The sequence below is a fragment of the Ursus americanus genome, chromosome 33 (assembly GCF_024610735.1).
Source record: "Ursus americanus isolate L20-20 chromosome 33, mUrsAme1.1.p, whole genome shotgun sequence".
In the NCBI taxonomy this organism is placed as follows: domain Eukaryota; kingdom Metazoa; phylum Chordata; class Mammalia; order Carnivora; family Ursidae; genus Ursus; species Ursus americanus.
In genome coordinates, this window is record NC_142159.1 from 28,445,339 (window position 1) to 28,470,463 (window position 25,125).

Genomic DNA, 25,125 nt, shown 5'->3' on the forward strand with positions numbered 1-25,125 from the left:
GGTCTGAGGCATCGACCCAAAAATAAACATGTTTTAGACACAATCCTGGAGCCACTCATTGCCAGGAACCAAAAGACGTCGAAAATACTTTTCGGCAGTCCGTCGTAGAGGCAATCCTCGTATTCCGAAGGATCTCACTGGGGAGCAGCAGTGCTGAGGATGACGAGGCCCGTGGCGGGCCCACCTCCAGGCCCGGACACGGCATGCCACCTGTCCAGGGCACCGCGGACACCTCGCCTTTTCCGGGGCACAGCCTGCAGGTCCCGCCTCCCTCGGCAGTCTGACAAAAGGATGAGGAGACAAAACACGGCTTCCCCGGGGACTGCGGCCACGGCTGCTGCCGCTGCTGACCCCGCACTGTGCCCTCCATGCCCGCGCTTGGGCGAAGCCCGGCCCCTCAGTGAATCTCGCCCTCTGTGAACTCCTCTTTGATGGACTGTTTTCGGGACTTGCAGTCCGGGAGGTCGAAGCCGAAGTCTGCCCACTCGTCGGGCCCCGAGCCCCCGCCCGGGCCCCCGCGGTTGGGGATGGTGATGGTGTGGCGCACGCGGAAGTGCACGGCTTCCATGACCCGCTGCCGCTGCAGCTCCCCCGAGCTGCCGATGGAGACGGTGGAGGCGTTGCTGCTGGAGCGGATCAGCTGCTGGGTCCCGTAGTCGTGGCTCTGCTTCAGCTCCTGCAGGGCCCTCCAGATGGTCATCCGGTACTGGTCCGGGATCTTCAGCGCCCCGAGGTCCTGCGGGAGCCGCGGGCGTGCCGCTGTCAGCAGGCCCTGCCCCCACCCCGCCCAGAAGCCCCCTCATCCCCAGTGGTGGACCCCGCCGGGAGGAAACGGGGCAGCTAGCGCTGCATTTGCGAGGCCGTGGCCTTCCCTGACCAGAGAGCCAAGAAGGGGCGTGTGCTTGGAGGGTGAACTCATTCCTGGGCTCTGCAGCCTGCAGCCCTGACCACAGCCAGAGCGACCCTCCACCGCAGGCCCCGTGGGGACCAGAGCAGCTCATCGAGCCCCTGCGCCCTCCCCCGCCACGCCAGGCACGGGGTCCCGTGGGTGAGGGGCACTTAATGTGCACTGAACTAGGCTGGCTGGGGTCGGTGGGGACAGGGGAGGGGGAGGGCATTCGTCCGAGTGACTGGCCCCAGTGCCTCCGACAGGCCCGCACCTACGGCCCGGGCGGGAGCAGGGGCTCACGAGGCTCCCTGGGATCTGGGGCTGCCCCTGCGCCCTCCCCCGCCACGCCAGGCACGGGGTCCCGTGGGTGAGGGGCACTTAATGTGCACTGAACTAGGCTGGCTGGGGTCGGTGGGGACAGGGGAGGGGGAGGGCATTCGTCCGAGTGACTGGCCCCAGTGCCTCCGACAGGCCCGCACCTACGGCCCGGGCGGGAGCAGGGGCTCACGAGGCTCCCTGGGATCTGGGGCTGCCCCTGCGTCTCCGGGGCTCTGGAGGCTTGCGCTTTCCTTGGTTAATCATGCATTACAGCTCAATGCAGCCCTAGGCTGCGAGCCGGTGACTCCCTCACTGTGTAGGAGGGACTCAGTGCTGGTGTTCTTGTCTGAGCCATGATGAGCCATGGCCATTTGCTTCCAGCCTGGCACAATCTGAACCCAGGGCATACGGCAAGGACGAGTCTTGCCTTCTGTAGGCCTCAGTTTCTCCTCATGTAAGTGGCACTGAGTCGCACCAGCTCCAAGACCCTTCTGGCCTTGGCAACTCTCCGTGCTTTGGGAACAGCCTGTCCCCCAAATCAGAGGCAGCCGGGCCGCTGGGTATAAGAGAGAGGCTTCACGTCCAAGTGAGCAGTCCAGCTGCCAGGGGCCCAGGCGGGGGTCCCATCCAGCCCCTGCCTGCCCAGCCGACCTCCCCGGCGCCTAGAGAGCTGACTCGATAGGAAGCCAGACGTGAGAGAGTAGGTTGGGTTTGGTCTCAGGAAGAAGGGTTTTCCCAGATTCCCCCACCTTCCCTCCCTCAGGGAGAGCAGGAAGCAGAGGGCGGCTGTGCCCCGGGGCCAGGGCGCGGTGCTCTGGTCCGTGGGCGGGGCTCCTACCTCTATCGTCAGGTTCTGCAGGTGGTAAATGTTCTGTAGGCCCTGGGACGTGAAGTACTCGATGCAGTTGGGACACCCCAGTCCTGTCAGGAAACTGCGGACAGAAGGCGGGGTGGAGCGGCTCTAACTTCCAAGCACGTGCTCGGCTGCGCGGCCTGGCACCCCTGCCCACCCGTGGCCACTCCAGGAGCCCCTTCTGAGCAACTCTGGGGTACTCACTCCTGCCCTCGCCCCTGCTGCTGTCTGTGCTCGAGGGCGTGAGGACAGGCAAGACAGAGTGCAGACTGCCCAGCAGCCCCCCAGGGGCTGAGGTCCGTGGCTTCGTGGCAGGACTCAGCAGCACACACATACCTGACCAGGCTGGGGTCGGCGTGGTAGGGGGGTGGTGGGGTGCAGTGGGACCCCGAGACCATGGACTGGGCGCTGTGGCTGCCGTTCATGTCGCTGCTGGCCGGCAGGGCGTGGCCGTGGTTGTTGAGAATGCCGGGGCCTAGGCAGGTGGCAAGCCGGACCGTCGGGGCCAGCCGGGTCGGGCGTCCCCCGCTCTACAAGACTGGGAAGCTAGCACCGTGCGGACCCACGGTGGGGAACGGACTGAGGGCACTGTCCGTGGCTGTGCCTCCCGCCCGTGGATGGGAGCTGCCGGTGGGAGGCGGCCGTCGAGAGCCCCGAGCTGGGCAGCAGTGAGTGTCTGGAGCCAGACCTACCCTCTGTGCCACCCCTGCCTGAGCCACTTACCCATGGGCCCCAGGTTGGGCCCGGCTGCTGAGCCGTGCGGGGGCGGCTGGCCCACCAGCTGGTTGACGGAGGGCAGCTTGTTGACGCCTCCGTGTGCTTTGTTCATGGGCGAGAGGACGGGCCCGTAGGATGCGGGCTGCAGGTGGCTCCTGCTCGGACGGGGACGGCTCCTGGTCATTTCCACGTAATGCCCCGTGCTGCTGGGGGCCTCCCTCCTCACCCAGCATTTCCACCCAGACCCGGGCCAGACGGCCCCTGGCCTGCCCTCCCGCAGACACAGGATAGAGCCGGCTGCTGCCGCTGGAATCAGCCAGTGGGGTGGCTGTGCTCTGACCCCCCACCTTCCAGCCAGGGAACACTTAGGAGGCCGCCCTGTGGGAGGGGCGGACTGGTGGCCCAGACGGCCATGGTGCACGGAAGGCTCCCAGGAGAAAGGGGTCCCAAGTGGGGGCCCTGGGTGCCTGTGCTGGCGGGGGCGGCGTCCTTTCGGAAGGCTCTGCGGGTAGACGTGGTCCCGGCCTTCCTGCCAGGTGGTGGCAGGGTGGGGGTCTGGGGCTGGAGGGGCTGCACTCACGGCCGCTGCAGGAGCTGCTGCTGCTGCTGCTGCCGGTACGTATCCACCAGCTGTTGTGGCACCAGCTCCATCAGCTCCAGGCTCTCCTTGACTTTCATCAGGATCTCAAAGTTCTCGCGGCCCCGTACCTGAGCACAGATGGGGACCCTCGGCACAGGTGTCTGGGCGAGTCCTGGGGGACCCTGGGCTGGCGCTGAAGCTTCTCTCTCCTTTCACAGAGCTCCCTCGCATCCTGCGGCCTGGGAGCCCCCCTTCTCCCCTCTTCCCCAGGAGCAGGTGTGGGGCCTAGTGAGCGCCCCCCATTCCTCCCGTCCCTGAGGCCCTGCACACTCAGGGTGCTGGGGCGGGGGCACCCACCAAATACAGGGCTTTAAGAATCAGGAACTCATTCTGGAATCAGGTTCACATAATGGAAGAGCCGTCCTAGCAAAGCTCATGGGTGGTTTGGCCCATGTGACAGCCGTATAAACGGGTCACAGACTTCAGGATTCCATGCTCCCTGACGCACTGTCCCCCGAGGGGTCTGCATCCCTCCCCCGTCTCAGCAGGCCTTCTCTTGAGGGGGGGTGGAGCAGTGCAGTCACATCCCCGCAGTCTGGCTGGCTGGGAGCTTCCTCTCCCGGCGCCCCGCCTGCCGCCTGCAGAGCCCAGGGTCCGGCTCTGAGCACGCCGCAGCCACTCACGTGCATGTAGTACACGTCCTCGTCCCCGTGCCGCCTCTTCTTCACGTTGGTGCCCAGCGCAGGGACGGCCGGGGGGCTCTGTTTGAAGGCTGCAAGGGGAGGCAGGCCACACGCAGGTGAAGCCATCAGGATACCCGTCACCCGGTGTGAGCTGCCCTCACGTGGGCGTGATCGTGGATGGGCCCGGAGACCAGTAACCCATTCAAGAGGGGCCGACCCAGGGTAGGGCCCGTGCTGGATGGAGCTGGAGCCGGGGCAGCCTCGTGGCTCATGCCCCAAGGCAGGTGCAGCTCTGTCTGACATCCTTGGCGGCCCCCCCGCCCCCGCCCAGGCCGCTCACCACGCTTGCCAGCGGCCCCGTTCTTCGCTGCGCTCTCGCTCAGGGCCTGCTGCTCCCGGTAGTGGTCTTCGTCGGCTTTGCGGTCTCGGCCAGGACAGGCGCAGATGCGGCCCTCAAAGGACCGGCGGCCCAGCACCTGTCCACTGGCGGGGGCCGGGGGGGGGCATAACCAGAACCATGAGCCTCGGGGACCTGCCCCCCAGCCCTGCGAGCCCTACTCACCATCGCCACCCACCTCGCAGAGAGGGATCCTGACGAGCCAGGGGGTGAAGGCTGAGCTCGCAGCCCCTCTGGGACACCAGGTCCCCTGCCGTCCTCCCAAAGCCCAGCTCCTGCTCCGGCAGCCCTTGCAGCCCGGGGCGGGGGGTCCATCTCTCCTTAAACTCACCTCCAGGGCTCGCATCATCCCTTACCATGCCCCGGATTCATGCGCAGCCCCCAGCAGCACAGCCCCAAGCCCCTGTCGAGCCTCCCCCACCCCACACGCCCGGCAGACTCACTCCCGGGTCTCCAGGGTGATGATGATGAGGATGGGCCGCCGGTTCATGCCCCCCACACAGCTGCTGTTGCACATGAAGTTGTACAGGATGGTGGTGAATTCTGTCCCCACCTGCACATGGGGGGGGGGGGCTGTCAGCCTGCAGGCCCTAAACCACTGAGGTGGGGCTCCCAGGCTGGGTCCTGACTGGGTAGGCACAGGGTGGAGGCAGCCCCTGCACTGTGGTCCTTTGCCATCCATCCGTCCACCTGTATATCTGCCTTCTGTCCACCCATCCGTCCATCCATCCGCCTCCAATCATCCAACCGTTCACCTGCATGCGCCCACCCACCTCCATCTCTCTATCCATCCACCCACCTACTCATGCACCATCCAAACCCTCCCCGCATCCGCCTGCCCATCCGTCCATCCATTCATGAAGCACACGGAGTGCCATGCGCCATGCTGGCTCCCGGAAGCACAGAGTCCTTGGTCTGGTGGCTCTGGCTCTCTCCCTAACACAGATTAGAGGTCAAGCCCTGGAGGCTGGGTGTGGGCTGGCAGGTGCACAGGTTTCTGTGAGCACATATGTGTGTTCTGCTGGCCGTGGGCTCTCCTGGGTAGAAAGGTGCTCGGCGCTGTTCTGGCAGAGGGATGGACCAGAGCCATGTGGTCTGGCCCCATCTCCAGCTCATGTGCCGTTTCCCAGGGAGTCTGTGGACAGCTGAGTTATGAACCCAGGACTTTTGACCCCTGGGTGTCCCAGGACCACAAAATGGGTGGTGGTCATGGTCTCCCTGGGTCAGGAGATAAAACTCAGTCGCTGACGCAGGCAAACCTGGCCTTTCACAAAACCACTGGCACATGGCAGCCACAAGGGGGCAGGAGAGCCCTGCTTTCCTGATGGGCTCTGGCAGGCGAGAGTCTGGCTGCGGAAGGAGGGACAGCAGGGTGGGAGGCCTGGGGGGCCCGAGGGGCCAGGTACAGGGACGGGGTCTGAGGGGTTGATTGCAGTCTGGGGGCCAGAGCCAGGTAGGGAAAAGGTGGGGGCTCACTGTGCCCACTCACCCTGGGAAGCGTGGTGCATAGGGCGCAGGGCTGCGACCAAGTCCCCCTCCCCCATCCCACCACCAACCCCCACACCCACTTGACTCCACCCCCAGCTTGGCCCTCACAGGAGCCCCAGAACCTTCTGCTGCCTTCGGGTCACAGCAGAACCCCGGGGGGGCTCTCCACCCACCCCCCATTCTGGCCTCATCCCTCACCTCCAGACCCTGCCTGCACCCTACCCACCTCTCTCCCACGGCCAGAGAGGGCCCGAGGGGGTCCCACTTAGACCTGCACACAAGTGGTCAGAAATGGGTGCCGGGTGCGGGGGGTGGGCAGGTGAGGGCGAGGAACTTGCTCCGTGGCAGGACTGGAGATGCCGGGGCCAGCTGGGCTGGCTGGCTGAGCTGACATGAGTGCTCTCTGACCGCTGGGCCCGCACCCTTGTGGCCAAGTGCAGGGGCCCCCAGCCTACCTGCGGGGGCTCGTAGGGAACCATGACACTCTGCCTGCCTGTGACGGGGTCGTCCACGTACTGCGAGAGATTGTTGCCCTCCACGCGGATGAGGTGGCTGGCCGGAGCAGACTGTCCTGCCGGGAGGGGACACCGCTTCAGAGGGGTGCCCAGCTGGGGTCTGGCCACCCCATGGCAGGTGCATCGCAGCCAGCTGGGGACCACAGGGCCGGCCCCACTGGCCTCCTGCCCTCAGAGCGCCTGGCCCAGCAGCCCGCTGGCCTGTGGGCACCTGCACCCGAGGCCCCAGGTGCAGCTGGGGCGAGAGGGGCTGGGGACGGGAACGCTGAGCCCACGCTGCCAGCCCCTGCTGCCTCCCAGCCAGGAGGCCCGCAGCCAGCCCTCCCCATCCCAGGATGCACCGCCACAGACACCGCTGGAGGTCTCACCTTCGTTGAAGTCCCGCCCGAGCTCGTGGTTGGGGCAGCGCTTCACGACCTCGGTGACGTGCTCTGCCTTCTTATAGACGGGCATGGCGCGGATGACGGTGCCGGGGGGCGGCGGGGCGGACACCTTGATCTGGATGGGGCAGGTCTTCGCAATTTGGCAGTACAACTTCTTCAACAGGGGGGAGTACTGGAGGGGGCAGGGGGCGGGGTCAGGTCCAGCCCCAACTCAGCACCTTCGAGACCGCGTGCCCAGTCAGGAATCCCACCCCCAGCTCTCCGATGGCCTGCTCGTCCTTCTTCAGAGTGCCTCCTCGGGGCACCCCTCACCCACTCGGCACCTGGCCCGTTTGGGAGCAGGGAGAGCAGTCGGACTTTCTGTCTGGATCTCCCTGGCTGGAGGTTAGCACCATTATGTCCGTCTTACGGGTGAGGACAGTAAAGGCTGGGGAAGTGAGGAGCTGCTGGTGAGCGGGGGCTGGGAGCCAAGCCCGGCTCTTCCCACCATCAACCTTCAGCCCCCAGATCGTGGTGGTCTGAAGGAGGGGATTTGAAGCATTGCATCTCAGTTTTTAAACACCCAGAGTTAGGCTTTTCTGGCATTTTGATGAGAGACATGTAATTCTGAGACAGGCTGAGTCCCTATCCACCGAAGCTTCAGAAAGGAACTCCCTAGAACAGCAAGTCTGAGGGGTGGAGCTCCACAGCTTGGCATGGGCCACTGGTGTGGGGGGCCCTCTGACCTCAAAGCTCCAGTCCCTGCAGCCCGGGACCCTGTCTCAGGGAGGATGAGCGCCCAGGGGACCATGTCACCCACCTAAGAACCCTGGCCAGCTCTCATGAGTTCAAAGGTGACCCTGATGGTGGCCACAGGACACTTCCTGTCTCCGCCCCATAATCCCTATGCCCCCCCCAAAGCCCTAGTAACCTGGAGTTAGCCACAAAGCCTGGAGGGTGCCCCATCACACGCCCCCGTGGTACAGCCAGGGCAACTGTCCTGAACCAGGAGACACCGCCACAGAGAGGTGTCCAGCTGGGGTCCGGCCACCGCCATGTGGTGCATCACAGCAGACTGGGGGCCACACACTGGGGCTTCGGGTTCACAGTGGGAACTGTACCCACAATGGTTTAGTCGGGGCAACTGAGGATGGATGCTGGAGCTGCCGGCAGAGGCAGAGACAGTCTCAGCCCACTTTTGCCAAGGAAACTGGGAGGTCCTGACACGCTCATCCCGCAAAGGTAAGGCCCCCACTGGCCACCAGAGCTCCCTCTCTGGCCATCAAGGGACACTGTGGACCCTCAGGGACTCATACCCTCAGCAACTCCAAGTATACAAAAAGCAAGGGGTGGCAAACACAGCCCGAGAACAAAGGGTCCCCAGGGCCCTCAAAGCCCTTGGCCCCACAGTGTAAGCCATCCCTCCCCTGATGAGCTGGCCGGGGCTCCCTCCCGGAAACACTCACCCAACCCCAGAGTGGAGTCCAAGGGGGCTTGGGGGACAAGTGGGCTGGGGTCTCCCTAGTGGCATTCTCGGGGTGTTGGACCCTATTCAACTTTCCCGTGGTGCTGAATTCAGTATGCGCCCTTCCCGACCCCCATCATGGACGGGAACTGGATGCCCCTTGGGCTCACCCCCTCACAGGTGCCCCACTCATCGGGGTCCCCAGAGCCCAGTGCAGCCTGCCACCCCATCCCTGGGACCCCCACCTCTGAGCAGAGCCCCCAGACCTGTTTAAAATGAGGGAAAGAATGATCCCGCACAGCCCTGCAGATGGAGGTGAGGCACTGCTGGGAAAAGCAGAAAACAGGGCTGCCTAAGGTTGGGCTTGGGGCCACAAGGGGAGTGGGGGGCTGCCTGCTTGTTGCAGGGGTCAGTCCTGCTTCCCAGGAGGTGACCGCTGACCTCCAGTGTCCCCATCACTCCCCAAAGCACCAGTGTGGGGATAAGCTGGGCACCCTGCCCCCAGGGCTGTGCCCAGAACAGCCGCAGCCCAGCCCAAGGCAAACATTAGGTGCCAGCCAGCTCAGCACCCAGCTCTTTGGTCCACCCACAAGTGAGGCTTCAGAACTGGCCCCTGACCCTCAGACAACGTGCAGGTAGAGCGTCAGGCAGGGAACTGCCTGGCCAGCATCCTGGAGGCACACCGAGAAGCTCAGCATGAGAGCAGTCATCCAGGGGGTCTTCCTGGGGGAGGAGGGCCCCACAGCAAGCATTTGTTGAGAGCCTATGGTCGGCCAGGTCCTAGACTCACTAGGGAAACTGGGCTGAGAGCCCCTTCAAGCCACAGAAGAATCCAGACTTACTGGAGGTTGGCACCTGAAAGCCACACAGCCCTGGTGCTGGCCGGCCTCAGCTGGTGACCAGTGGGACTGGGCCCTTCTGTGGCAGCTGGTGGATTCCAGAGGGCATCCCTGTCCCCTGCAGGGAACACAGGGACCCCAGGAGGGCCTGCAGAGGTGTCCAGTGAGTGGGCCTGAGAGGGGGCATGCAGAGGACCCTCAGAGAGGGGCCTGCTTCATCCCAGAGTGGGGTGTGGGGGTGGGCAGACACACTGAGAAACAGGCCTGGCCTGGGAGGGGCAGGTCACAGTCCTGGGTGAGCAGTGGGAGAATGGCCTTTGAGGTCTGGCTCTTGTGCTTGGCCCCCGGGGATACTGTAAACCACTGGACAAACCTCTCCGAGGCTTGGTGGGGGGCCAGTGACTGACTACACTTAATACCCTTGGACCGTGTTCACAGTGGACAGTTAGTGTGCGGTAGTCATTCCCACGGGAGATGATTCCTGGCCCCTCTCTGAGCAGGGTGGAGAGTGCCCCCAGGGGCGCGTGGACCCTGCAATCCCCTTCCTGGAGCAACCACCCAGCCCAGTGGCTGCCATCAGTCAGTCATCCGACCTCCTGCTCCCTCCGCAGCCAGAAAGGGCCAGACGCCTTGGCTCACCAGCCAGCAGGGACGGTGCAGGACTCCAGGCCCAGCCGCGGGCTCTGAGCCCGGACAGAGACGGCGCGCGAGCCCCCTCGAGAGGTCCTGCAGCCCAGCGGGGCGGGGACGCCCCAGGGGTGCGCTTCGTGTCAGGACTCGGGGCGAGGTCCCGGAGAAAACGGCGGGACTCCCAAAGGCACGGGCGGCGGGCGGGAGGGCTGGGGGCGCGCCCTGGACGCCCTGCCCCGCCCCGGGGAGGAGCCGCCGGGAGCTGTCCGCGGTACCCGCGCGGGAGCGGGCTGTGCGGCGAGCGCGGGGCCGCCTGGGGTGGGTGAGGAGAGCGCGCGCGGCTTCCTCCCTTTGAGTCCCTGACAAGGCCACCACCAGCCTTGGGCCTAGCCCCACTCCCCACAGGGGTGTCCCCAGCCCAGGCCCATCCCCAGCTGGCTGCTAATGTGGCCTTGGGCACGTGCACCAGCCAGCCCCATCCCTGCAGGGGGGTGAGCCCACAGACCACCAGCCCCTTGGTGTTGAGCAGGCGGAGGGATGCCTGAGGTTTCCCTATACCTGGTGGCATCTGGCTGGGCTACAGCGGCAGGAGGGGGGCCTGGGAGGGGCCCTGGGATGGCCACACCTGGGATGGGGCCAGGGTGGGGGCCTGTAGGAGAGGAAAGCCTTCTCAGAAAACCAGGCCTGTGTCGAAGAGGGCGTGAGCTTCCACCCCTCCGCCAGCTCCATCCCTCCCCCCTTAGCTCCTGGGCCCCAGGCCCTGGGCAGGTGGGGAGGAAGACTCCTGGGTCCCATCTATTCTATAGAAAAGGTCGCGTGAAGCCACTTCCTTGCCCTCCCTCCCTCTTGCCTCTCTTTCCCTAGAACCGCTAGATGGATGTGTTTCAACAGATTCGGAGCTGATAAAATCTTATTTATCTTCGGCTGTTGACACAGAACCGTCTGGACTTGCCTGCTCCGGGATGTGTGTATTCCTCTGTGCTCACAGGAAACGGTTTGCCCAAATGCTGGTGTATGCCCATCCCTGCCCTCCCCCACTCAGACCCTCCCCCTCCCTTCCCCCATCACAGTGCGCGATGGGCCTCGTCTGGCTGGGAGCCCAGGGCCTGGCAGGGCTGGCGCGGGGGTGGCGGGCGAGGCGGCTCTGTGGCTGTTAATTTCCTCGCACCCGCTCCCCGGCAGCTGGGTGCCCGGCACGGGCAGGTTTGGACAGGAGGAGAGTGGAGAGGTGATAATAAGTTGTCTGTCATTTTCCAGGGACGTGTAGCATCTTGCAAACCGCAAATACCGTTAACCAGCTTGGGCGAATCTGTTACAACAGATTCTGGAAGACGGGGCCTGTGGGGGGGGCTTTTATTTTTTAAATGATTTTTTTTTTTATAGCCCACTTTTATCTGCTTCCCGTGCGTGCGTGCGTGCAAGCGTGCAGAGCACATTTCTGTCCTCTCTCTGATTTCAGGCCCCTTTGAGGACCCACCCAAGGCCACAGCCCATCTCTCCCTGGAGAAGCTCTGTGGGTTCGTAGGGTGACCCCCGAGACCCACAGGAAGCCTAGGCCCACAGCCCCCATTGACAGACATCCCGGGTCCCTTTCTCCTTCTGGGGGGTGTGACACAGCCACACTGCTAGAGCCCCTCCTATGGCCTCTCCCACCCCGAGGAGGGCTGCTGGGAGCATGGGGTGGGCTCTGGTACATGTCAGGGAGTCCTGGGCAGGACAACGGGGAAGCTGCCAACCCACTTCAGGGCACCCAGGGTCAGGAAGCAGTGAGGGTCTGAGCACAAGGAAACCCACGGGCCTGCTGGCTGGAGGCTCCTGGGTCGCTCAGCCACAGCCAATGCCTGCAGACATGCCTGAAGAAGAAGGCTGCCATGATCCCTAAGAGCTCCTGGCTGGGGGGAGGGGACAGATGCATCTGACTAAGGACTGGACAGCAGGGCTCCCCTCGCTGGGAGCCCAGATAAGGGTAAATTGGAGGCAGAAACAGGCTTTGCAGGTGCCAAGTGACCCTGACCACTACCCAGGGGCATCCCCAGAAGCTGCTACCTGGAGAGGTGGGGCTGGGGCTGGTGGGGACACCCCTCAGGACCCAGGCAGCCTGCCCCCCTACTTCCTAAAGCCAAGTCCCAAACAAGAGAGTAGGGGTCCTGGGACTCTCAGGATCTGGAAGTACTGTGCCCTGGGAGATGAGAGTGCCCCCCTCTCGGCTGCGCCCCCAGGCCACAGGGCCTTGGGCCTGCTCAGTCCCTCATGGCACACATGGCTGCAGGCCAGCAGGGACACCCGCCAATGGCATCCGTCCTGGGCTAAGATCAGGGGTGGGCAGCTGTGTGCGTGCAGCTGACCCAGGAGAGAGGCAGGTGGACACCAGGTCTGCCGTGCAGGGTTAAGAAGGCCCAGGGGGGCCAACGGGTCGGGAGGGAAAGCCCGCACCAGCAGCCTGGGCAGTGGGAGATGCGGTGGGCCTAGAGGGGAGGGGAGGGCACCAGGGGTCTGGGGACACTGCGTGGGCTGCGGGAGAGACCGGGAGACAGTGAGCCCGAGGCGGGGTGCAGTTACCCTGCTTTCTCCGCAGGGCTCACAGGGCCACCGTCGAGGCCACCATTCACACTGACAGGTCCTCCTCGGCCCCGGGTCCACGCACACATGCTTTTCACCCCCAAGGTCATGAATTGTCACAGAGCACTGCTTCTAGAAGCTGCCAGCTCAGCAGGGGTGCAGCAGCGTTGAGACCCCGAAGCTCCCTTTGTCACCACCAGGCCTTACTCGGGTCCAGGAAGACTCAAAGCAAGGACACAGGTGCCAAATATGACATGCTTCTTCCTCTGGCCTGGGGTCAGGGGTAAGGGGACCAATGCGTGGGGGCTGCCCTTGGCCTCAGTGACCTGGACCGGGCAGTGTGGGAAAATCTGGGCCTCCCTCCAGTCCTTATTCTGTGACCCAGGCATGCCATCCGGCTTCCCCTGAACCTCCAGGAGGGGACCTGCGGATGGAGTGGGTAAGCAGGACGTGTCTTTGGGGACACAGCTGGGCTTGCAGAGAGTCCCAGCACTCCCACCGGGAGCCGCCCTCCTGCTCCAAGGGCACAAATGGTGGCCGCATCTGAAGCACCAAGAGCTGCCTTGGCTGGGTCCGAACACCGGTTTCTCCGCCCGTGAACTTGGTTTCTAAATTTGCCAGCTGGAGAGCACATGCCTGTCTGTCCTGAACTCCTGAAGAAGGCAGACACTCCACTGGCTGGCCCGGTGGGAAACGCTTGGCAAGGACCCAGCAAGCAGGGCCGTGAGCCAGCCCGCAGCGCTGCATGGCATGGGGACGAAGTGGGGAGGCTGGCCAACCGCCGGGCTCTGCTCACCGCAGACAGTCCCCAGGGGAAAGAGCCCCCTATGACCCTCACCCCCCCACCTGACTTGTGGCCTTTTGAGGGGGCTTGGCCTTGTCCATGTGGTGAGTTTAAGGGTCAGCCCACCTGGGTGGTGTGCTGGGGTCAGCAGGCATCTTCTGCCAACGGATAGTCCCGGGGTCCTCTGAGTGTGGGCACACCGTTCCAGACACCGCTGCGGGTCTGGTGAGCGCGGGCACGGACGGGTCAGCTCCTTCCCCCGGTGCCCTGAAGCTTCCAGATGGCCTGGGGCTGGAGCTGGCCCAGCTGCAGGTGGCTTGGGAGTGGGGGAGGCTGGCCCGGCTGCTGCTGCGGCCACAGTCGGGGCAGGTGCTCAGGACGGGCTCCCCGGCTCCAGCAGGGAGTCCCCTGTGCACAGGCTCTCCTGCCTCTGACCTTCCTGTGGGTAAGTCTCCAGTTCCAGACCTCAGTTAACCATGTGCCCTCCGGACAGAGAGCGGTGAGCGGAGTTTCTTCGCTTTAAATAAACGCAACTCTCAGCTGGCAGGAGAGGAGCCCACTGCACTCTCGTGAGCTCCGGGACACTCTGGACGCATGGCGGGGGGTCATTTTCCAGCTTTTAAGGCAACGGTCAGCTGGAATCGAGGTTTTCATGGAAACTTGTAAATACCCAGTGAAGTACGTGGGGCAAGGAGAGCTTTGGCTCTTAAACATCTGATCCCCTGCAGAGGGCAGTGGCTCCGGTGCCAGGTGGTGCCAGGCCCACGTGGCCTCCTTTCATCCCCCCCAAGAGGAGCGGGGAGAGGGTGCCTTCCCCGGGGACCCATGACCATGGTGGAGGAGGCAGGCCTGCGATCCTTGATCCTCGGGGGAGCCCTGGCTTTAGGCCACTGCGGGGTCCCCCAACACCCTCTGAACGTCCACTTCACCGAATCCCGGGGTGCTAGTCCTTTTTCCAAGGGGACTTCCCTGCCCTAACATGAGCCGCAGCATCACAGCGTCGGGGGCGGGGGGGGGGGGCTTATGCACACAGCCCGGACCTGCCCCTGCCCCTCCCCCTCAAGGGAGCTGTTCCCCTTTCCAGTTCTGGCACCCTAGAATTTCTGCCCCCTCCTCTTCTTGGGGTGCCTGGACAAATAGAACGCCCAGGAGTGGCCAAGGGGCTTCTCCACCTGGAGGCAGGGGGATCATGGCCACGGGAATTCTGAGGCCTGGGGTCCATGAACATGAGCTTGGCTTCCAAGTTCGGGATCTGAGAAAATCCCCACACAGATTTCCCCCACAACTGACCGTGGAAAAGCACCACTGCTGCTCAGCTGAGACCCTCACCCACAGTCCCCCAGGGCTGGAGGTGCAGGGTGCCCAGGGGAAGGTTTCCCCCCATAAAGGGGCTACTGACCCCGGGGGTAGGGGGAGCCAGGCCTGGGAGATGCGCAGGGAGAGGCGGGGAGGGGCTGGTCCCCTCCACTCCCAATCCAGGCCCCAGCCCCTCCTGGCACGCCATCCCCTCTCCCTCTCTCTGCTGGTCAGCCAGGAGCGTTCTAACCATAAGGCGCCCTCGAGGGATTGTTATTGTCAACAAATAGGCAGAAGCCAGGTGGCCCACCCTCCCCTGCGGGTGGCAGCTGTCACTCACTCATGGGCAAACAGGAACCTCAGGCTGCTGGGGCCCCGGCTGCTCTGGGCCTCCGAGGGTCAGCCTCTTTTCCCAGAGGCTCACTGGGGTCCCCAGGCATCCCGGGAGCTGGGAGAAGACTGCTCACTCGGAATGCCCCCACGCTCATGGGGGTGCCTACATGGCCGCCCCTCACAGGCTGCTCGACAAAAGCCAGGGCTCAGGAGCCCTGCTCCTCCTGCCTTTCCTGAGCCTTGGGTCCCCACCATGGCTGCCGGGAGGGCCATCCTCAGCCACGCACTGTGGCGGGAGGTGGGGGGTAGGGGTGACTGTCTGCCCCCCCCCCAGTCAGCACTGCCAGACAGACATTCTAGAATCTATGGAGCTATACCCATTTGGGAACAAGTCCCAGAAAATTGAATTCTTCAATAAAACACTGATTGCATCCAAATCCGTGGACTCCTACCCCCGCCCGGGGGCTCCCCCTCGCATCCCCCACAAGAGCCCAGGTCGGGGGAGGAGGAGACTGCCTGGGCGCACCTCTTAACCCCTGGGACTCAGGGCTGGGGGCCTTCCCTTCCACCGAGGCCTCCAAGGCCAAGTTCTGTGACCTCCAGGCCCCGGGGCTCCAGCTTCAGAGGACAGGGAGACAAGAGCTGATGCCCGGCTCTGGCCAGAGACCAGGGCCAGCCTGCAGGAAGTGGGTCCGCCTCAGGAGAGTACCACAATCGCTGCAATTTCCCCTGCTTACTCCTCATTCTGTCTCCACAGTAGACACTGTTAGAGCTCTTGCCTGGCCCTTCAGTGCGTGTAATTGCTACTGGTGCCAGTAAAAGGTATTAATCCCACTTACGCATTCCATAAACTTCCAGGGTAACGCAATTGATACCGTGATCGTGTTGGGACACCTCCACTATTATTTTCCTGCTTGCAAACCTCCGAGGGGCTGGAAAGTTTTCTCCCGAATCCATTAGTGTTGACTCAGCCACATTCTACCAGGAACCCCGTGTAGGGCCTTTGTGCCTCCCCGCCTGCCTTCCACAGGTCCCTCCCTGGCCAGGAAGGTGGTGCTCACCCCGCGTGCGCTGGCTCGTCCCCAGGACGGACGGACTGGCACTCACCCACAGTCGTGTGTGGGGCAGCTGGTCATTCGGGGGTCTGTGTCCGGGCTGGCGGGCTGTGGGGGGCCCCCAGGGACTCGCTAAGCCCTCATGCCCATGTACACCCTCACTGGCCTGCCTTACACTGCCTGGCTGGGCCACGGCTCCAACCACACCAAGCCTTGGCTGACCTCGGAGTCCCCTCCCAACCTACCAAACCCCAAGGACAGTCCCCTTCCCTGGCACGGCCCAGCCTGGGAGCCGGAGGAGACGGAGCCGGGCTGGACAGCATCCAGATGCCCCTCTCATCGGGCTGCTCCTCGGGACTCCTGGGACCGGCCCTCTGTGTTATTGCCAATCCCTGGGCGGCCCCAGGATGGGAGTGGCTGCCTGGGCCCAGAGGCCAGGCGGGAGTGTGCTGAGCTTGGGGACAGGGACAAAGGCACAGACTCTGCCATCCCTGGCTGGGCTCCACTGCCCCCCAGTCCAAAGAGCCTCAGTGCCCAGGGGCGCCAGCCCCCACCCACAACCCTGACCTCCCACTATGAGTCTCCCCCGGCGCCCCCAGAACCCCGAAGACCCTGACACAGGACAAGCCCCGGCCAGGATGGCTCAAGAGCAGCCATGTGTGGGGCGCTCCCCAGGCTCCAGGCCCTGTTCGCAGGGGTCCCAGGAGCCAGCGCACTCGTCCGCGGTGACCAGTCAGGCTGCAGCTCACTTTCAGACCCAGGCCCACAGCATTGCAGCAGCTCTGGGACCTGGACCCTGCCGGCCAAACTCCCAGCGTCCGGTCCCTGGTCCCCAGTTTAGAATCTTGGAGGCTGAGCACACACCCCTCCTCTGGCTGCTCAGTTGCGCCCCGACCCATCCGTCCTGGCCTCCTGGGGGAAGGCGTTGTCGCACCCCAGGTAGCGAACAGCAGAGGCCTGCCCGCGTGCCCGCGTGTCTGTGCGTGTGCGTGTAGTCGCGTGTATGCACGGAGCCCAGCAGAGGCCTGCACACGTGCCCGCGTGTCTGTGCATGTGCGTGTAGTCGCGTGTATGCACGGAGCCCAGCAGAGGCCTGCACGTGTGCCCGTGTGTCTGTGCGTGTGCGTGTAGTCGCGTGTATGCATGGAGCCCAGCAGAGGCCTGCACGCGTGCCCGCGTGTCTGTGCATGTGCGTGTAGTCGCGTGTATGCACGTAGCCCAGCAGAGGCCTGCACGCGTGCCCGAGTATCTGTACGTGTGCGTGTAGTCGCGTTATGCACGGAGCCCAGCAGAGGCCTGCACGCGTGCCCGTGTGTCTGTGCGTGTGCATGTAGTCGCGTGTATGCACGTAGCCCAGCAGAGGCCTGCACGCGTGCCCGCGTGTCTGTGCGTGCGTGTAGTCGTGTGTATGCACGGAGCCCAGCAGAGGCCTGCACGCGTGCCTGAGTGTCTGTGCGCGTGCGTGTAGTCGCGTGTATGCACGTAGCCCAGCAGAGGCCTGCACGCGTGCCCGAGTGTCTGTGCGTGTGCGTGTAGTCGCGTGTATGCACGTAGCCCAGCAGAGGCCTGCACACGTGCCCGAGTGTCTGTGCGTGTGCGTGTAGTCGCGTGTATGCACGTAGCATGTGCACGTCTTTCCATGTGTGCGAGGTGCTTTGTGTGTGTGCGTCCATGTGTGCACACACGCCTGTGAGCAGAGGGCTCCCCTCGGTGCCCAAGGAGCACATATGTGAGATCTGGGGGCAGAGGGACCACCTGGGGCTGGGGGCACTCGCCGGGGGCCTTGGTCAGGCAGAGGCCAAAGACCCCATTAACAGCTGTGATCCCTTGGGCACTGGTGAGGGTGTTTTTTTCCTGCGCGAGGAGAGGAGTGAAGGCAACAGTCAATTTGGAATTGTACTTGAGAAAAATATGAATTATCTATCAGTTACCAGCCGGCCGGCATGGCGGGGCCGCGCATGGCGTGGTGCGGAGGCCCAGACAACACGCCGGGGAAGCAAGTCTGGGCAGCACCCACGCAGCCGGACCCCCAGAGCTGTGAGCAGGCGGGCTGCCCGGCCGTCCCCATCCTGCACCGTGAGCCTGTCCGCCCCCTCCCCGGGCAGGGAAAGGAGCCTGTGGGGGGTCTGCTCCCAGAGAGCCAAGGTGCCAAAAATCTCATTATCAATGTCTGTCCCACCTCCACCCCCTGCACTGATGAGGGCTGGGGAGGGGGAACCGTGTGCGCCCACAGCAGTACCCCCCGGCACAGCCACAAGAGAGCAGAGGGCCCAGGCAGGGGGGCAGGGTAAGGGTGGTCAGAGCTTGGGGGCAGAGCTGCTGGGCACAGGTGAGCCTTCCCCTGTCCCCCGGTATGGCCGGCCGGGACAGACCACGCCATGGGGCCACGTAGGGCCAGATCACTCTGACATGTCATGGGCTCTCCAGGCCTGACACTGCATCTCCGACAGGGGAGGTGGAAGCAAGTAGGGGGGCGGTTGGCAGAGGCCCCAGCGGGGGGTGGGGCGATAGTCAGCAGAGGGGCAGCTTCTGTCGCTCCCTGAGGACCAGCTCAGACCACCTCGGGCACTCCAAGTCCCCCAAGACACTGCAGAGACCCCACCAGCACCCTCAAACAGCAGAGAGAAAGAGCCAGGACCCCTCTCCAAGACTGCCAAGATTCCTAGGGGTCCGGCAGAGGGTCCAGCAGCTCAGGCCTTGGTGACAGTATTGGTGCGGGAGGGGCTGGGACCCACCCCTGGGAGAGTAGAGAAAGGGCGGGTTTAGGGAATAGTATGAACATGGAAGAGGATAGGGAGTGAGCCTCCTGTCACCAGAGGTGTGCAAGTGTGGGGATGCCTCAGGCACCTCCTGACCTGGCTTTCAGTCACATTGCCTAACCTCAAATCTGGGGTCGGGGGACCAGGACCCCACAGGCCATAAGAGAATCCTCCAGCAGGTACAGCTGCTGTCCAACAGCCTCCCCCAGGAGGGCCAACTCCAGGGCACCCCAGCCCCAGCCCTGCTGCTACGGAAATACCAATGTGACGTCCCGCTCCTCCTGTACTAGCCCGTGCCGTGTGGACAGCATCCCTTCTAAGGAGCAACAAGGAGCTTCGCGGAAACATTCACGAATTTGCAGGCGCTCTGGACCAGGTGCCCCGCTCGGCCACTGGAAGCCCTGCAGTCAGCGATGGGTCAGCGGCTGGGGGTCCACAGCCGGAGCGAGAACCAGAGACAGCCGCAGGGGGGCCGTGCCTGGGGTCCCAGACCTGGACTGATTGGCCCCTGCACAGCCCAACTGGCCTCCCTGTGGGTCCACACCCCCTCCGGTCCCCCAGGAGCGTGGGAAAACCACAACCTGGCCAGCGGGGCAGTGGGGATCGTGAGACCCCATTCTTAAAGCAGCAGAGCCTCAGGGTCAAGCCTAAGCCTCAGGGTCAAGCCTGCTTGGTGCTCGGCCGCCCCGTGGGGACTTCTCTATTCCAGGGTCCTGTTTCCAGGGGCTGGGGGAGACCGTGGAGCTGCTGTTCCCTGGAAGAGGTGACGCTGCCCCATGGCCGGGACCTGCTAGGCGTCCCTGGGGCAGGTGCCAGGCAAGGCTCACTGTCCTCTCCCTGTGTGGGGCCAGGAGACCTGGAGTGTCCCTGGGGCTGCCTTTTCCTGCCAATGCCCTGCGTGCCCCACCCTTGGAGGAGAGCCTGTAGTCTGTCCCAGGGTCTCAGAGTTCCTGCAGAGCCCCTGCCCCTGTGGGCATGTCCAGCAGCCCGGTCCTCTCCGAGCTGTACCGCGGTTCGGAACCTAGAGCCCCCAGACCTGGAAGCCCGGCCACAGGGTCCAGGGAGCACTTTCTATGAGCTGCTTCCCCCCCTCCACTGCCTGTGGCCAGGCCTGGAAAACGGAATGGTAACAGATCCTGCCTCTTGGGTCGCTGGCGGTTTCAAGACTCAACGTAAACTCCAAGCACCCAAGGGAGGCCATGGGTGCAGGGCTGACATCCAGCCGTCATCCAAGTCGGTGAAATCCCACCAGGGGCCAGAGTGCAGGGCGAGTGCAGGGCGAGCGCAGGGCGGGCGCTGGGCAGGGAGGAGAGACCGAGTCCGAGTCCGCAGGGCTGTGGACCACCCCCCACCCCTGACTTCCCAGTCTCGCGCCCATGCTCCGCGATGACAGCGCAGACGCCGGCAGGCAAAGCCCCAGCCCGCCAACCACCAGACCGCAGACCCCAGACCCCCCTGCCCATGACGCTACCTGGAGGAGGCGGCAGAGCGGGCGTGCCCCCTGCTCCCCACGGGCAGGATTCAAGCCCCACCTCAGGGCAGGGATGCCAGTGGGTCGACCTCGCTATGTCTGCCCCTCTGGGGCCCGTCGGAGGCTGGCCGCTGGGGCTGCATGTCCGAGGGGTGGGCACGCCCAGACTGCCCAGCCCCAGACCCGCCTCCCGCCCGACGCTCCTCCCGTGGCGGTGGGCCAGGGGGAACCCTGTGCGGACACCTGGCAGGCCTCCCTCGCTGCGGGACGGTCGGGGGGAAGGGGGATCGGTGCCCTTTCCCACCCCACGCCCCGCAGACGCCCCTGGGAGCAGGGGCCAACTCACCGTCCAGGTGGCTGACTTGGCCGTGCTGGACTGCTGGAAGGTGACGTCGAAGTGGTGGGGGCCAGGGTAGTCGGTGTTGGAGGGGATGGCCGGCGCGGGCGACATGGTGTCGAAGGTGGAGCTGGGCTGCGCGTAGGGCGAGTGGGTGGGCACGCTGGCGGCGTGCTCCGGGGTGTAGGGGCTGGCCGAGGCCGCGCGGCCGCTCAGCTGGTCCATGGTGCTGCTCAGCAGATTGAACTGGGACTAGCGTGGGAGGGGGAGGGAGGGGGACACAGTCAGGCTGGAGAGTGGAAGCGCGCGGCCAGAGGTGTCCTGTTACAGGAGCCTTAAAGGGCCAGCAGCTCAGTCATCCCAAATATTTCCCGTCCCCCCTCACCCGACAGGTCACTGCTTGTGTTGGGATAAACTGACATATTCACCTCGCCCTCCCCTCTCCATCAGCCTCCCCGTGCCAGGGTTTCCAGGGTTCCAGGGAGCGCACCTGGAGGGGAACTGTACCCTGAGGGGAGCTGCTGGCAGGGGTGCTGCCTGCCTCTGGGCGTCCTGGCAAGCTCGGGGGCTCAGGGGCAGTATCCCCGTTCCCTGTCCCCGGGCATGGCCCGAAGTAGGGAGACCCCGGGCCCAGGGAGCCAGAGAGGGGCAGGGGGAGGCCCCAGTGTGTGGGGCCCTTGGTCCCCTCCTGCCATTCACAGCCCCTCCCCGCGGGGTCACACCGCGCAGGAGCAGGGACTCTGCGAGTACATCCCCAGGCCAGTCTCTTGGGGTCAGCCCCTGCCTGGAGCTTTCGGAGGCCCCAGCAAAGGAGGGAGGGGACAGATCCCAGTCCGGAGGCTTCTGGAGGTGGGTTCGGAGGGTACAGAGCAGCTGATACTGGCCAGAAGGGCTCTAAGCACAAACATGTAAGCCGCTCGCCCTCTCTGTCTGATGGCCACCATGTTTATTTTAATCCTCTCTGTGGGCCTGAGGTGGACACTGCTATTATCCCATTTTACAGATGAGGACACTGAGGCATGCAGGGGGAGTGACTCGCCTGGGGTGAGGCGGTGGCTCTGACAGACAAAGTGGGGGCATTAGCCACCCTCAAGGCAGTCACTCTGAGCGCCTGGGGACAGGAGGAGATGGTGACCCGGGGGGCAGAGGGCCTGGGGTCCCCATGGGGTCAGAGGCAGACCAGCAGCCAGAGCGGGAGGGGGGCTTGCCGTGCAGCTCCCTTCACCAGCCTGCCTCCGCAGATGGCAAAGCACAGAGCACAGCCCTCGGGGTGGGCTCAGCCCCTTTCTGCCCTGGGTCGTCTTCTCCGTCGGGAGGCTGGTGTTCCTCACCCAGAGCCCCCTCCAGCTCAGCTCCCCCTGGAAGGCACACGTTCCCCTGCCTGGTCTGTTCATGACGAGGGTCCTTGGAGCGTCTAAGGGAGGTGGCCGCCTGAAGGCAGCTCCGTGCAAGTGATGACCCCAGAGGTGGGAGGGGACAGGTGACAGATTCCTCCTGAAGCCCTGGCTTTGTGCCTCCTGGAGCCCAGGCCGGCGCTTTCCTGCTTTCCTCAGATGCTCCAGCCCCCGGGGACGGCCACCCGCGGCCTGGCTGAAGCTGCCACCAGAGGGGCCCCTCCGTGGCCGTGGCCGTACACCTGGGGCCGCGTCCACCACCAGCGGGCAGGAGACCCCTGCAAGGCACAGCTGGAGGACCTCTGCCCGGTCTTGCTCCCCACCGCCTTCCTAACTTCCTGTGCCTTCACCTGTCCACTGGGGAGGCCCCAGCGCCCACCGGCCGTGAGGGACAAGTGGACAAACTGCAGGTCCGTGGGTCGTAACACTATTGACCCCCCCCCTCCAGCACATTAAGGAGCGCTGAAACAGCCAGGAGGACCACAGCCCTGGACAGAGAACAAAGCCTGATGCAGGAGTGCAGGAGGGCTCCTGCTGGGGTCCCGCAGGGGCTGGGCCGTGGCCGCAGGGGCTGCGTGGGGCTGGGGGCCTCGGCTGGGGGGGCGATGAAGGTGCTCTAGGTTCACTGTGCTGACCGGGGCACAGAGCTGTGGCTGTCGTCAAAGCACACTTCGAACAGGGGAGTTGTGTGTTATGTAAAGTGTGGGCTGTTAAAGCTATTTAAAACAAAAGGACCGAGGGGCAAGAGGAATTAGCCTCCCACTGCACGCAGGCCCAGGCCCTGGCTGGGGGAGGCTGGGTGACCCCCCCACCCCGCGCACTCTCGCATCCCTAGGTTGCATTGCTTCCGTGTCTCCCTCCCCTGGGCTCTGACTCCCCGGACTGAGGGCTGCCACATGTCCCGCGCATGGGACCGTGCAATACGCAGCCGCTGGCCACGAGGGCATGTGGATCACGGCCGAAGTGAGCGAGGGGGCGCTGGGGGCGCTCGGCAGCCGGACTCCACGCGCTTGGTGCGGCAAGAACATAAAAATGAAGGATCTCCTTCTCAGTTTCATGCTGAACACACGCCAAAACGTGCATCATTTTCAATAAGTAAATTATTGCATTATTTCCACGAGTTTTTTTTAACCGTTATTCTATGTGGCTACTGGAAAATGCAGAATCACACCTGTGGCTCACACGTGTTTCTGCTGGACGGCGCTGGACCCTGAGTGTGCGGCCCCCAGGTGCTCCCGGCCTCACCTCCACCCTCACAGCTGCTGGCCGCACCTCCCCCCCCCTCCCCCCCCCCCCGGGTGCTGTGGGCTCTCATGCCAGGCTCCTGCTCCAGAGCTCTGCTGAGCCAGTGGCCCAGCAGGGGCAGGCAGGAGGGAAGGAAGGAAGGAGGAGGAAGGAAGGAAGGAAGGAAGGAAGGAAGGAAGGAAAGGAGGAGGGAAGAAGGAAGGAAGGGAGGGAAGGAGGGAAGGAAAGGAGGGAGGGAGGGAGGGTGGAAGGAAGGCAGGAAGGAAGGATGTAAGGGAGGGAGGGAGGGAGGGAGGGAGGGAGGGAGGTGGGCGCACCAGGCAGCAGGGTGGCTTCTCCTGTCCAGATGCTCTGGACCGTGGACGGGGGTGTGAACCCGGTCCTCCACTCAACCAGGCTGAGAGCCCTGTGGGTTCCGGGGTGGGGAGGGCGGGGGTGCCAGCCTGCTCCCCACCCAGAGTCCCCGTGACCTCTCTCTCCCGGGTGACAAGCCGGGGCCCCACGGAGTGGGCTTCCCTGTGGCCCCGGGCCCCAGGCTGCCCAAGGGCTGCTGTGGGAGGCTTCGCTCCTCCTGGCCTCAGGGAGGCCAGCCCCACCGGGCTCACGTCTGTCCTCCCCGCTCCATCCCCAACAGGAGGCCAGCCCAGGCCAGCAGGGCAAAGGGCCCCCCATTCAGGAGAAATGAGAGGCAGGCCCACGACAACAACGTTGTTCAGATTTTAACTTGTCCACATTCTTTACCGATCTGAGGCGGGGTGCCAGGGAATTAGTCACTGAACCAAAAGAGCAGGGCTGATAGCATCTGTGCGCCCAGCAGCCACAAGGCGGGAGGGAAGGGAGGTTTCCAGCAGGCAGGTCCCTGGGGAGAAGCGCAGGACTGCTCTGCACACGCAAACCCATAACAGGGCTATGCCCCCCCCCCCAGAGCGCCAGCAGCCCTCAGCGCCCCAGCGCACCCTCCCTCTGGTTCTGGGCACTTCGTGGTCCAGGTGTCTGGGGAGCGGAGGACAGCAGCACTATGCTGGGTCCCTGTGCAGGGGACAGCCGTCCCTGCAGTCCTTCCCGGGGTCCTGCCTCCCCAGGACACCTCTGCCTGAACCCACGTGCGGGGTGCAGCTGCTGTTCTGACAGTGGCGGGAACCCCGCTGGTGGGACTTGCGTTTGCACGGTGGCTCCCACAGGCACTGCCTTCCCTCCCTTCGCAGTCCTTCCACGTAGGGATGGGGAGCGCTGAGGGGGGGACCAGCCCCACCCCCATCTGGATCTCACTGCCCAAACTGGCCCAACACAGCCACACGGAAGCCTAGTGTGCAGCTTGTGCAGACCAGAGGCCCCTGGAAGCCGGGGTCAGACCCACTTGGCAGCAGGAGGAACCCAGGCAAAACGAGGACTTTTTTGGTTTGTTTTGCTTTCAATCAGAACTCCCAAGAGGAGTGGGCTAATTGGGGACACGCCCGGCCCCAGGCGGCCCGCATGTACCTACATGCGCATGCAGAGCTCCTGGGCCAGACCCAAGGAGGGCTGCAAGCGGGGCGGGGAGCGAGGAGCCGGCGGGTGGCCTCCCCTCCAGGTCCCGGGGCAAGGATGAGCCCGGCCTGCCTCAGGAGCCCGGCCTGCTCAGGGGCCCCGCCTGGCGGGAGGGCCCGGGCTCAGGGAGGGGCTGAGGCAGGAGGGCGCCTTTCCTCCCAGCTCCCCAGTGGGCCTTGCTGGATGGTGGGGGCTGATGGCCTGGGAGCGCCCTCCCGCCAAGACAAGACGGCTCCCCAAGACACTCTCTGTCCATTTGCTCCACAAACATGTTTTCTGCTGCTCTCTGCCAACTTGGAGAGGACACTGGGTGGGGGCAGAGAGGGGTCAACCCGCCCTCAGGACGAAGGCAGGGTGTCCAGCCGCCGCAGGGGGCCGGGCTTGCTCCCAGAGACAGCAGCTCTTGGACCAGGATCCCAGGGGGGCCCATTTCTCTCAGGCAAGAGCACACGTAGGTCTGGGGATCACATGCACAGGTGTGCTCACACACAGGGCTCAAAACACACGCAGGGATGGGGCGAGGGGCTTAGACCTCAGGCTGCAGAGGGAGGAGGCCGCCTGATGGGATGGGGGTGGGTGGAGAGCCTCTGGCCCTGGGTGGAGGCCCCTGGACTGTGTCTGAGCACCTG

The 25,125-nt window shown here is 64.5% G+C and overlaps 1 protein-coding gene across 1 annotated transcript in view; it reads right to left on the reverse strand.

The window, feature by feature from the left end:
* Window positions 1-260: 260 nt before the first annotated feature.
* Window positions 261-25,125, reverse strand: part of TP73 (tumor protein p73) — a 64,113-nt gene continuing 39,248 nt past the window's right edge. Inside the window, exons 4-14 of the mRNA XM_087858617.1 lie at window positions 20,340-20,582; window positions 6,809-6,995; window positions 6,381-6,496; window positions 4,881-4,990; window positions 4,381-4,523; window positions 4,041-4,129; window positions 3,358-3,485; window positions 2,784-2,932; window positions 2,397-2,535; window positions 2,046-2,139; window positions 261-736 (exon numbers count right to left, since the gene is read on the reverse strand). Of these exons, the coding sequence (XP_087714743.1) occupies window positions 398-736; window positions 2,046-2,139; window positions 2,397-2,535; window positions 2,784-2,932; window positions 3,358-3,485; window positions 4,041-4,129; window positions 4,381-4,523; window positions 4,881-4,990; window positions 6,381-6,496; window positions 6,809-6,995; window positions 20,340-20,582 (1,737 nt within the window). The 3' untranslated portion in view covers window positions 261-397. The remainder of the gene's footprint in view (window positions 737-2,045; window positions 2,140-2,396; window positions 2,536-2,783; window positions 2,933-3,357; window positions 3,486-4,040; window positions 4,130-4,380; window positions 4,524-4,880; window positions 4,991-6,380; window positions 6,497-6,808; window positions 6,996-20,339; window positions 20,583-25,125) is intronic.